A 13,467-nucleotide genomic window follows, 5' to 3' on the forward strand; every position below is an offset into this window, starting at 1 on the left:
TTACCTACTGTCCATAATTAAAAATGTGAATGGGAGCTGGGCGTGGTGGTGAATGCCTTTAATCCTAGCACTCGAGAGGCAGGTGGATTTCTGAGTTCGAGGCCAGACTGGTCTACAGAACGAGTTCCAGGATCAGCCAGGACTATACAGAGAAACCCTGTCTCGAAAAACCAAGACCCCCCCCCCCCCAAAAATTGAATTGGAATAGACAAATTGAAAAGAACTTTAAAGAATATATTTATTTGCTATTTTAATCATTTGCTCATATTTTGAGAATGTTAAAGGGAAAGCAATACATTTAGTATTTGCTTTAATTAGTGTGGTTCTTATGTAGATTCATACTCATGTATAAATGTTTAATATAGAACCTGTATGCTAGTGATAAATATGAAATCTGAGTTTTGAGACTTAACTGAAAACTGAACATAAGGAATTGGTGAGCCAAATGGATTGAAGGGTCTGAACTAGTCATAGAAACAGGAAGGTGATGATGTTATGGAGACAGAACAGATATGGAGCAGCAAGAATCATTAGACCATCTGGGTAGGTAGCACACACCTATAGTCCCAGCACTTTGGTGGTAAAGACATTTGGATTGTGAGCTCCTAGCTAGCCTCGGCTACATAGTAGGAGACTGTTTCAAAAAAATAAGAAAAGGAATTACAGGAAGACAACTTATTTTTCTGAAAAAAATTTTTTTTTCTCACTTATGAGAAGGGTCAAGGGTCTATGGTAAAGGTGAGGATCAAGGAAGGGCTGAAGCCTGGAAGTGGTGGGTGAAGGATTTTATCCATTCCAGGGTGTTCCCTTTGCTACTCTAAGGATATAACAATGTGATGAGAAGGTATTAACTGTCTCTGGCTGCCTGAGGGTACATCACCTCTGACTTTCAACTTTATTTTCTGGATCATCCTGTGGGAGATCTTGTTGAAATCCCATTCTGGCAGGTGGGATTGTAGTTTGCATACTTTTCACACTTCTGTCAAGAATCCTTGCACAAGCCGGGCGTGGTGGCACACGCCTTTAATCCCAGCACTCGGGAGGCAGAGGCAGGCGGATTTCTGAGTTCGAGGCCAGCCTGCTCTACAGAGTGAGTTCCAGGACAGCCAGGGCTATAAAGAGAAACCCTGTCTCGAAACCCCCCCCCCCCAAAAAAAAAAAAAAGAATCCTTGCACAAGATATTGATGGGTCTCCCACCTGAACTGAGAGGCTTCTCAGTTCCTGGGAAAATATAGAACAGGAAGTGATGTGACTGGAGGGAGGGCTCCAGCTGGCACTAGAGCTTTGTTCTGGACCCCGACCTCACTGTCAAGTTGATGAACAACAGACATAGTATTTGACTTCCAGGCTGTTAACAGGCCCAGGCCGGGTATCCCATTATAAACTGACAGCACAGCCTATAGTTTTCCAGGTGTAGACTTGATCAGCCCCTAAATTATTCTCTCTCCAAGAATCCCTCAAAGAAACAGGCACAGACTCTCTAGAGTTAACCAGCAGAGACCTGAGCTGGGAGCTCCATGCTTTAGCCTCCTCAGCTGCAAATATTTGGGAACAAAAAGACACACAAGTGACCAGGAAAATTGAGCACGTGCTGAGCACTGGCCTCCAATATCTACATGGTAGACTTGCCTGATGTTCCTCAGGCTGTTACTGTGTTGGAATCTCCACCATCCAGCTGTTTTTAGGTAAGCTCTTCAGGACTAAGGTTGGAAGCTGGATGGTGGAACTTCAGGTTCATTGTTGCAGGCTTTTTGTTGTTTGTTTACTGGAAAAAACTGTTTCTAGTAGTGGTATGGCTCAGCCCTTAGCACACAACCTTTAATCCCACTGGCTGGAATATAGACACACCCTTAGTACACACCTTTAATGCCAAACAATGAAGGTAAAGTTAGTTTGTAGAAGGTGCCACCCATGTTTTAAAGTGATGTCTAATTGAGTGGCAGAAAAAGTGACTAATTGGAGGAAGATTTTTACAGACTATGATATACCTAACTCTCATGAGAAGAGAGAGAAGGAAGGAGGCAGTTTTCCTGTGACAGTTTTTACAGAGACAGGTTGTGAAGAGAAAAACACAGATAAAGACAGAATGTACCAGAAGATTAGAACATATTGTCAAAGTTAGTAGGAGGCCAAGCAGAGCAATTGAGGAGAGACTGAGAAAAGCCAGGTTGAATCAGTCAGCTTGGAGAGCAGTTTGAGCCAAAACAGCTGAGTTGAACCAGCCAATCAGAGCTCAGAATTAGAAAGGTGAGCTTATTCAGCAGTAAGTCTCAGAAGCTGAAAACCTTCTAGGCCTAAATTAGATTGTACAGAGGGTAGAAGCTTCCAAGACTAGGCCTAGATTAGCAGATGGGCAGTAAGCCTCTGAGACGACAATACAGGAGAATAAAAGTTACATTCACAGTTCATGACAGCTCCCACTCCATGTTCATGGAAAGCCATTATGCCCATGTCAGTTTCCAACCTGTCAATCTGAGGGACACTTTTTTGTGTGTCCTAGAGAGTGTGACTTGGAGCTTACCTTTGGGCTGATGAGAGAACATATGCAGCCATGTCTAGTGATATTTTGTTTCCCAGCTCCAACATGCATGCCAATAGAATGTAGTCTAGATTGTGTTAGGAATAGGCAGAGACACTTAACTATCCAAGGTTTTTTTGCATTCAGAGTTATCTTTATTAAAATAAATTAGGGGACTGGAGGAACGGCTCAGTTATTAAAAATACTGTCTGCTTTTCCTGAGGACCTGGGTTCTATTTCCACCAATTTCAGGGTAGTTCATAACTGTCCATAACTCCAGTCACAGGGTATCCGATGTCCTTGGCTGACCACTGCTGGCACTACATGCATGTGGTGCAGACATACATGCAGGCAAAATAAAACCTCAAAAAATTAATAAATTAGTTGTAAATTTTAACCTTTTTATTATATATATTTAAGGCTGACAATATATTTCATACACACCTAGTAAAATGGCTTATTGCATTGAGTGTGCTATGTCAGAAATGGACAAATATATTTGTGTCTTTACAATGTCAGGGTTTAATTAATAACATGAAAGTCACAAGATATAGCAGTTTCTTTTTTTTAAAGATTTATTTATTTAATATATGTAAGTACATTGTAGCTGTTTTCAGACAGACACCCTAGAAGAGGGCATCAGATCTCATTACAGGTGGTTGTGAGCCACCATATGGTTGCTGGAATTTCAACTCAGGACCTTCGGAAGAGCAGTCAGTGCTCTTAACCGCTGAGCCATGTTGCCAGCCCCCGATATAGCAGTTTCAATGAAATCAACTGTAAAGTATTCCTGCTTTACTCTGTAATATTGGCTGGAATGAAGTTTTTTCTTTTTTTTATGAATTTATTATCAAATCTCACACTACACAGCACACAGTAAATATACCTGTCTTAATTAGGTTTCTATTGCTATGATAAAACACTTCTTTAGTCAGGGTTTCTATTCCTGCACAAACATCATGACCAAGAAGCAGTTTGGGGAGGAAAGGGTTTATTCTGCTTACACTTCCATACTGCTGTTCATCACCAAGGAAGTCAGGACTGGAACTCAAGCAGGTCAGGAAGCAGGAGCTGATGCAGAGGCCATGGAGGGATGTTTCTTACTGGCTTGCTTCCCCTGGCTTGCTCAGCCTGCTCTCTTATAGAACCAAGACTACCAGCCCAGAGATGGTCCCACCCACAAGGGGCCTTTCCCCCTTGATCACTAATTGAGAAAATGCCTTACAGTTGGATCTCATGGAGGCATTTCCTCAACTGAAGCTCCTTTTTCTGTGATAACTCCAGCTGTGTCAAGTTAACACAAAACTAGCCAGTACAATTGACCCCTTGTCAACTTGATACACAAACACATCACTAGTAAGCCTCAACCCTTAGTTTCTTATTCATCCCCAAGATCTAAACAACTTTAAAAGTCCCACAGTCTTTACATATTAAAAGTCAATCCCTTTAAAATGTCCAATATCTTTTAAAGTCCAAAGTCTTTTTACAATTAAAAGTCTCTTAACTGTGGGATCCACTAAAATATTTCCTTCCTTAAAGAGGGAAAATATCAGGGCACAGTCACAATCAAAAGCAAAAATCAATCTCCAACCATCCAATGTCTGGGATCCAACTCACGATCTTCTGGGCTCCTCCAAGGGCTTGGGCCACTTCTTCAGCTATGCCCTTTGTAGCACACACGTCATCCTCTAGGCTCCAGATGCCTGTACTCCACTGCTGCTGCTCTTGGTGGTCATCTCATGGTACTGGCATCTCCAAAACACTGCATGACCCCTTCAGTCCTGGGCTGTCAATTGCAACTGAGGCTGCACCTTCACCAATGGCCTTCCATGGCCTCTCACAGTGCCGAGCCTCAGCTGCTCTGCGTGACCCCTTCATGCCTTCAAAACCAGTACCACCTGGGTGACCCTTACACATTACCAAGTCCCACTGCAGCAGGAGTACAACCTTGGTTATCTCTGGAACACAACTTCTTTGTGCTTTCAGAAAACACTTCCCAGAAGATGTCACCTCAACGATGCTGGTCTCTTCTTAATCACTGCTAATTTCTTAGCTCCAGCTAACCAGCATCAATAGTGCCAGTAATGCAAAGATTTTGCTTTAGTAGTTCTGGTATCTTGTTAATCACAGCTGATTCTTCAGCTCCAGCTAACCAGAACCACAGAATAATCAAACTCCAAAATAGCAATGGCTCTGAAGAGTCTTTAATTTTCCCTCTGAAATTTCACAAGCCAGGCCTCCATCTTCTGCACTGTTCTCAACATTATCTTCCAAGCTCCTACACAACATCTGACAGAGCTCTTAACACTGAGTGAATCTTCTAGCCCAAAGTTCCAAAGTCCTTCCACAGTCCTCCCCAAAACATGGTCAGGCTGTCACAGGAATACCCCACTCTGCTGGTACCAATTTGCCTTAGTCAGGGTTTCTATTCCTGCACAAACATCATGACCAAGAAGCAAATTGGGGAGGAAAGGGTTTATTTGCCTTACATTTCCACACTGCCGTTCATCACCAAGGAAGTCAGGACTGGAACTCAAGCAGGTCAGGAAGCAGGAGCTGATGCAGAAGCCATGGAGGGATGCTCTTTACTGGCTTGCTTCCCCTGGCTTGCTCAGCCTGCTCTCTTATAGAACCAAGACTACCAGCCCAGAGATGGTCCCACCCACAAGGGGCCTTTCCCCCTTGATCACTAATTGAGAAAATGCCTTACAGTTGGATCTCATGGAGGCATTTCCCCAACTGAAGCTCCTTTTTCTGTGATAACTCCAGCTGTGTCAGGTTGACACAAAACTAGCCATAAATATTTGGCTTACATGTCAAGAGTCCATTGTTTAGGGGAGTCAATGCAGGAACTTGCTGCAGAAACAGAAGCCATTACCATGGTGGGATGCTGCTTACTGGTTTGCTCCTCATGATTTACTCAGATTCTCAGATTGCTTTTTTCTCTCTCTCCATTTTGTTCTTAGACTTACTTAAGTGTATGAGGGTTTTTGTTTGTTTGTTTTTTTTTTTTTTTGAATGCTTGTTCGTGCACCAAAGACGTGCTTGGTGCCTACGGAGGTCAGAAGAGGGCATTGGATTCTCAGGAACTGGAGGTTATGGACGTTTGTGAGCTACCATATTGGTGCTGGGAATTAAACCAGTGTTCACTATAAGAACAAGCAACAGCTGAACTATCTCTTCAGCCCCATCATTCTGCTTTCTTATATCACCCAGGACCACTGGCTTGGTGGTGACACCGCCCCCAATGGGCTAGACCCTCTCCTACCAATTTTAACTCAAGAAAATGCCCCCAGAGACTTATTTACTGGTCAATTTATGGTGACATTTTCACAATTGGGGTTCCTCTCCCTGGATATTTAGTTTGTGTATAGTTAAAGCAAACAGAAAACAACACACACATACATGTGCATGTTGCAGAATGACTGCAGAGGATTAAAGAGGCAAGGAGTTTCAAAGAAATCTGAGAAGCCAGAGCTGGGAAATATAAATGTCTATAGGAAATGAGATAAAAGAGTCAGCTGGACGTCTGTGAAAAGGAGCTGCTGGTATTTGTTACCTGCAGGGTTGAGTCTAGCTGTGTAAGTGAAAGGGCAGAATGAAACTAGGTGAAGAAATGGCCAGATGGAGGAATGGCAGGTCCAGATAGGATATCGTACGTCAGTCAGACAGCAGTTGAGACGTAGTATTAACAATGGGGACAGTGTTCCTGGGACATTTGGTTATTTTCTGTCCGTTCCGGATGAGAATATTGCGGAGCAGCATGATCCTCCTGTAACACGTCCATGGCTCGGAGTGCGGCAAGTGTCTCCTCATCACCCAGAACCTCTCACCTGGGTACTCTGGTGGTGCCAGCATTATCGGTCCAGTCCTCTTGGCGTTTCAGCTAGGGAGACGTGTGCACACGCGCAGAAACGACAGGGCTGGGCGTGCAGGCAGCATGCTATTGGCTGGATGGGAAAGGATTATCTGCGGTGACCAATGGAGTGTGCGAGGCTGCCCGCCGCAGTGCCTACTGGGAACGTCTTGAGGATCCCGGGTTGCCAGTTACGGAGCAAGTGAGACGGCTTTTGATTGGGCGCCTGCACCACGGAAGCGCCAGACAGAAGCGAGGTGTGGAAGCTGGCAGTATGCTGTTGTTCTGCCCGGGCTGCGGGAACGGACTCATTGTGGAGGAGGGGCAGCGTTGCCATCGCTTCGCCTGCAACACTTGCCCCTACGTCCATAATATCACCCGTAAGGTAAGTTCCACAGACGGGTGCCTTCTCTGCTTTCTGGGAGGCACAGCAAGCGTCGGCGCGCTCAGACCTTCCTGCAGGCTTTTGTGCTCTCGCTGCGGTGGTACCCCAAGTCCAGCAGTCGCTGCTCCAGTGGCGTCGCTCCGGCCACGTCGAAGCCCCCCCACCCCCCTCTAGCTCTCCGTTGCCCACTTTGTGATACTCCGAAAATTGTGAGAATTTTAGTTCATACCTTTTAAACCTACACTCCCCTCGTGCTGTCCTTGGCGTACCAGTCCGCGCCTCGCCTCTGATTTGAAATCCTTGGGTTCTTCTTGTGGCTCTTTTGCTCCCAGCCCCTGTCGTTATTCTAGAGAATCTTCACCATGTACGCAGTACTGTTAGGTCCTTCCTTTTGCCCGAGTCATTCTTACACAGGCACATATCACACTTATTCATTCTCCGCCTTACCCCCTACCCCCGTGTATGTGTGCATGTATGCGTCTCTGTTTCCCTCTTCCTTTCTCTCTCCCTCTCCTCTTTTAAAATAATGGCTACCTTATTTAGATTCCTGCCCTTCTGGCTGTTTGTGCATGTCTATAATTTTAGCACTTGGAGAGGCTGCGGCAGGAGAATAGGTTCAAGGCTCACCTGGGCTGCATAGCACATAGACACGCACACACACGCACGCACAGGCACAGGAAACAAACCAAACCCCAGCACTTTCAGTTTATCCACATTCCTTTTATATTTTTCACAGAATGCATTGCCTTCTAATATTTTATATCCTTGTTGCTATTTTGTGTGTGTGGTGCTTGTGTTGGAGCCCAGAAAGCTGTATTTCTAGCCCTTGGTGTTTTGTGTACCCTTCAACTCTTGTTTTGTTCCTCCTTACCTCAGTGACTGCAGGTGTGCACCACTGGGCCTTGGTGACATCTCATTCTTAATGTTTGCTCATTAGAGCTGTATGGTAGGAGTTTAGAGTCTGGATTTGTGGTAAGATGAGTTGTGACATAATTTCGAAATTAGAAGGATGCCTGATAAACTTAGGAAAGCAGCCAAAATGACCTGGGGAGTGCTGGTATACCCAGTTAAATGTCTGTCACTCCTGTTGGATTATTAGGTGTCTGAGGGGTATGAGAGAAGAGTGAGGTTTTACTAGGCTGATTTTTCTTCCTGCTCTGTCTGGTGTTTCCTTCTGTTTCTAGAGACCTTTGACATTGAACCTCTGTGCTGTTTTGGGGGACATCCCAGTCACAAGACCCCTACATTTCAGTGACTCACACTGCTCTTTGAAGAAGATAAATTTTGTAGAGGGAATGCTGGAGGGAGATTGTAGTTTGGTGGCCCACTTGTAAAACTGTACAATTACTTCAAATCTGATGTCTTGTTTCTATTAGGTAACAAACCGAAAGTATCCAAAGCTAAAAGAAGTGGACGACGTGCTTGGTGGAGCAGCTGCATGGGAGAATGTGGACTCTACTGCAGGTGAGGATTTTCCCATAACAGAGCTAGGGACTCAACCCTGCTTATTATTACTCGTTATTATATTTAATAATAATAAATTTATTATTATAATGTAACCCTGTCTGTTATTAGGGCCAGTGAGATGGCTCAGCAGGTAAAAGCACTTGTTGCCAAACCTGTTAGATTCTTGGAGCCCAGAGAGTAGAAGAGAGCTGACTGATGGAAACTTTTTTTTTGTGACTCTGTACCATCCACCACACACACACACACACACACACACACACACGTACGTACGTGTAAGTGTAAAAGAATTTAAGAAGATGTAAATAACAAAGTAATGACAAATAGCTAGTGTTTGTCACTAACTCTAAACAAGGTTTTACATTTTTGTTGCTGTTTGATTTTGTTTTTTGAGACATGGTTTCTCTGTGTAGTCTGGGTGTCCTGGAACTTGCTCTGTAGACTGTGCTGGCCTCAAATTCAGAGATCTACCTGTCTGCCTCCCGTATGTTGGTATTAAAAGCATATGCCACCACCACCTGGCTGTATTAAATGTTTTTTAAAGTAGATTCTTTCAAGTATTCTTTAAAGGAAAGTTACCATACGGATACCTGAACTGTTGTTTCATTTAGACTCTCAAGTCAGATATGGAAAAGTATAATTAAAAATAAATCTGGTGCATATTCTCTTCTTGAAGCAAAATTGGAGTTCATTACAAAAAAGTTTCAACATTGATGTAAACATAGCTGTTGAGAGGGAAAGAGAGATCCATGCTCTAGCAGGTGTAGGCTTCTCGAGAGTTATGTTGTATGTATTTTCAAATACCAACACTGAAAAAATGATCAGCCCTGGTCTTTTATTTTCATTTTATTTTTTATTATATGAATTAAAAAAAAATTGTAACTAGGGGTGAAGCATGGTTGCTCAAGCTTATAATTCTGGTGCTCTCCGGGTATAGGCAGAAGGCTCAGTGCTTATCTGGGCTTCATGAGACCCTGCCTCAGTCAGTCTGTCAACCAAGAAATAGTTGGGTAGGATTTCAGTGGTTAAGTTGGATTTCCTTCCCAACTTCCATAGCAGCTCAGACCTTCTGTACTTGTAGTTTCAGGTGATCTCATGCCCTCTACTGGCATCCAAGGGTACTGCATGAACATGATTCACGGAATACCTGAAGGCAAAACATGCACATAAAATAATGTTAAAAAAATTAAAAGGGGGGGAGGAGGAAATTCGAGACAGAGTTTCTCTGTATGGCTTTGGTTGTCCTGGAACTCACTGTGTAGACCAGGCTAGCCTCGAACTCAGAAATCCGCCTGCCTCTGCCTCCTGAGTGCTGGGATTAAAGGCGTGCGCCACCATGCCCGGTGCAACTGGGGGTATTAAAAAGTAATGTTTACATCTTGATTTATGTCTGATAGACTTAAATGTGATAATGGAATGAAAGAAGATGACCTTAAATAGTAGCTGTTTTAGAAGGAGTAGCAGTGCGTGATTCCTCTATAGAGGAATATACAGATCTTCTATGTTAACAGTTATCATTAGCTAGGTGTGGTAGTGCAACTGAGAGATGGACACAGGAAAATCAGGAGTTCAATTTTATCTTAGCTACATAGTGACTTTGAGGCCTTCCTCAAGAACCTGTTTTATAAAAGCAACAAAAGCCCTGGAAGTTGAGAATTAGTAGAGGCTTAAAATTTTTGTTTGTTTGTTTTTAATCTGTTTATCTTTAAGGTAGAATTCCCTATGTATTCCAGGCTGGCTTTATAGCAAGCCTCTTATTTCAGTTTCCCACGTGCTAGATTATAGCTGTGTGCTACCTCAGTGGGTGTGTATTTCTGTTACATTCCCACAAACAGACTATAATAGACCCTTCCCATGCTTTTCCAGCCATTCTTCAACCAGATTTGAGAAGGGAAGTGAAACCCAGGGATAGAAGGGGAGGGGGTTTCAAAAAAAAAACCTTTAAACATCTACTCATTTTCAAATTTCAAGGCTTTTGTTGCTTTTATAAAACAAGGTCTCTCTAGTCTCCTTATTATTGATGTGCTGTGGGAAGGATGTTGCTATTGGCAAACTCACCATTAGCTGGAGTAAGGGAGACCATAAGGGAGTCTAGCTGAGCATGGAGATGAGATGTTTACCCACACTTAATGTTTTTGTAATGTGGATAACTTGCTTTTCTGTTTGTCAGAGCCATGTCCAAAATGCGAACATCCCCGTGCCTACTTCATGCAGCTTCAGACGCGTTCTGCAGACGAGCCAATGACCACCTTCTATAAGTGCTGCAATGCTCAGTGTGGACATCGCTGGAGGGATTAAGGGCAGGACTTGCCCAGCTGCAAGCATGAATTTTGTGTGTACTGAAGGTCTTTGCTATATGATAGTAAGCTGACTTTTCTGTGGTGAAGGATCAGGGTGAAATATAACTCATCTGCAAGTTAACAGATAAAGTCCTTGATGTATAGGGGCCGTCAGGTCCTTGGGAGATACACATAAGGATGCTCACTTGGGTTCAGGTCCTGTTCCTTACCATTCAAACTAGGAACTTGGTTTATAGTCAGTAAAAATAAAAATTATTATTATTATTTAGTTTTTCAAGACAGGTTTTCTCTGTGTAGTCCTTGCTGTCCTTGTTATGTAGACAAGTCAACCTTGAACTCAGTGATCCACCTTCCTCTGCCTCCAGAGTGCTGGGGTTAAAAGTGTGTGCCATGACCACCAATGATAACCTTGAACCTTCTAATCTTTTTGCCTCTTGTTGGAAAAGTGTTAGGGTTATAGGCATGTGAACTATTTTCATTTTATGCAGTTCTGGGGATTAAACTCTAAGCCTCATGCATGCTAGATAAGCATTCTACCAACTGAGCTATATCTCTAGCCCTTTTTTTCTTTCTAGAGAAATTATGAAAAATACTTATAAAGATACTGAAAAATCACTTTAAAAGTCTGGAATTACTCGATTCATCTTGTATGATTAATAACTAAACAAAACTATTCTGTGAGTTGGACTTTCTGGATGATTTTGATAGGAATTTTAAAAAGTAACCAAAACCATTTTCTATTACCTGATTTGGAGAAAGGTCTACAGTAGAGCTTGTGCCCCATTTGAACCCCATCCAAAAATCTATTTTAACCTCAATAAATTTAGAAAAGTTACATATTAAGGCTATGTGAAGAATGAGCTTATATATGGACCAACTTCAGATGAGAGTGTCTGAGAGTATCTCAGAGAGCTCACAAGCACGAATTCCTCTAACAAACAAGAGTAACAGAAAAGTTGCATATTTGTTGAAACCACTAATGGTATTGCTCTGTAAGGTGGACATATTTGTATGTGGGAAGTCCTGGTCTGTTCTGTGTAACTGGACAGTTCTACACATGATAAGAAATGTAGCTAGTAAGGAAATCTAAAATAACAGATTCCTCCCATGAGTATCTGATGTTTTCAAAATCCTTAAATAGTGATATAGATGAATAATTCATAAACCAAAGCTGACTTTGAAATTTTTGATCTCTGGTTGCTTTCAAGCCTTTGGAACTTTGTTGCTTATCTCCTTTAAATAACTCCGTTACAAAGTAGAGCCACGAAGTCTTCTTTGAATGAGGTGTATTGAGTATTAAAGCACTTGTATATGCCAAGCTCTGGCCTCAGTTCTTGTACTGGATGGCAGAGGTGTGTGGAAGAATGAGGATGTTTACTGTTGGTGAGGGTTAGGACATTCTCACCTTGCTGGTGGGAGTAGAAGATGGTACAGTATAGGAAGGGAAGATAAAGCCCCATGCTTCTGCCTGCGTCAATCTCAGTTCGTTCAGTAAACTTTTCTCAGCAAAGCTGGTATTTTGATTATGTAGCAGGATTTTCCCTGTCCAATTAATTTAATTATTAATACAATAAGAAGCCTGTGATTGGACAGAGTTGTAGAGATAGGGAGCCACAGAGGAGAAGAGGAGGAAGAAAATGGAGGACAAACAGGACAATTCAGATTCTGCGTGGCTTTAAATAGCCACAGGTAGCTGTAGTATAGGGATAGAATAATTGGGATAACTTGTCTAATCTAGGTGGGCAGCTTGTATCATCGATTGACTCTGAAATTATTGTGTGGGTATCTTGTGAATTGAGAATTTATTGATATATAAATCTGACTAATTATAAGCTTCTAGAGTTTTGATTTTACTGTGTTACTAGGAATTGTGACAGCTAACTGGAGGTAGGTGGTCATTGCATGGGCTGGTGTGGCAACAACCCCCCAAGAGAACTTGGCGAGTCAGGTGGAGTCTGCTGAGATAAGAACACCCCTTTCGGGAACTTGCCGTTCTTTTTAATATTTCCCACAACAGGATTAGGCCTCAGAAAAGAATTTCACAATAATTGGGTCAAGTATCCTAAAAATAGCCATGTTTATGATTTGGGTGGCCTTTTAAGAGGATTGTTCAGTAATACTCCACCCCCACCCCTATTTTCAGATCACAGAGTGATTCTGTAGATAACAAGGATTCAAACAGTTCTTAATATATCACGTTACAAGGGAGTTAAGGTTTAAGTTTTGACTGTCAACAAAGAAACTATCTTTGTGAGTTATAGACTTACAGCTGGGAAAAGTTAAACTCAAAGGTCATGTGTTAAAACTTATTATTGGACTAGAGAGATGGCTCAGTGGTATAAGAGCACTGGCTGCTCTTCTAGAGTTAGGGTTAGTTCAGTTCACAGCAGCCACACAATTGCTCACAACCATCTGTAATGGGATCCGATGCCCTCTTCTGGTGTGTCTGAAGACAGCAACGGTGTACTCATACACATTAAATTAATCTTTTAAAAAATTATTAGTGCATATAAGTGTGGTAGTGGGTAGTGATGAGTACATGTCACGACACTCATGCATAGATCAGAGGACAACTTTGTGGAGTTGGTTATCTGCATTTCTTTTTGTGGGTTCTGGGTATCAAACAGGTTTGCGATACCGAGCCTTTTACCCACATATTTCATCTTCCCAACCCTACCCTGAGTTCTTTTCCTATCTTAAGGGTTAAAATTAAGGGTTAGGGTTAGAGTTAGGGGGGTTAGGGAGTTAGGGTTGGGGTTAGGGTTTTAGGGTTTAGGGTTAGGGGGGTTAGGGTTCGGGTTTAAAGTTAGGGTTTTAGGGTTGGGGGTAGGGTAAGCGTTAGGGTTGTTAGGGTTTAGGGCTAGGGCTATGGGTTAGGGTTAAGGGGTAAGGGTTAGGTTAGGGTTTAGGGTTAGGGCTAGGGGTTAGGGTTTGAGGTTAGGG

At 42.7% G+C, this 13,467-nt stretch overlaps 1 protein-coding gene across 1 annotated transcript; it reads left to right on the forward strand.

Moving 5' to 3' along the window:
- Window positions 1-6,550: 6,550 nt before the first annotated feature.
- On the forward strand, window positions 6,551-13,021 carry Polr3k (polymerase (RNA) III (DNA directed) polypeptide K). The gene is made up of 3 exons (NM_025901.3): window positions 6,551-6,760; window positions 8,137-8,224; window positions 10,395-13,021. The coding sequence occupies exons 1-3, from the start codon at window positions 6,650-6,652 to the stop codon at window positions 10,520-10,522; spliced, it is 327 nt and encodes a 108-aa protein (NP_080177.1). The 5' UTR covers window positions 6,551-6,649; the 3' UTR covers window positions 10,523-13,021.
- The last annotated feature ends 446 nt before the right edge of the window (window positions 13,022-13,467 follow it).

This window comes from Mus musculus, chromosome 2 (genome assembly GCF_000001635.26).
Source record: "Mus musculus strain C57BL/6J chromosome 2, GRCm38.p6 C57BL/6J".
Taxonomy (NCBI): domain Eukaryota; kingdom Metazoa; phylum Chordata; class Mammalia; order Rodentia; family Muridae; genus Mus; species Mus musculus.

Excerpts from the sequence above, each read along its gene's own strand:
- Polr3k (NM_025901.3), top strand. The coding sequence starts at position 6,650 with ATGCTGTTGTTCTGCCCGGGCTGCGGGAACGGACTCATTGTGGAGGAG. Across the intron at positions 6,761-8,136 it reads TCCATAATATCACCCGTAAG|GTAACAAACCGAAAGTATCC; the intron begins GTAAGTTCCACA and ends TGTTTCTATTAG. Across the intron at positions 8,225-10,394 it reads GAATGTGGACTCTACTGCAG|AGCCATGTCCAAAATGCGAA; the intron begins GTGAGGATTTTC and ends TCTGTTTGTCAG.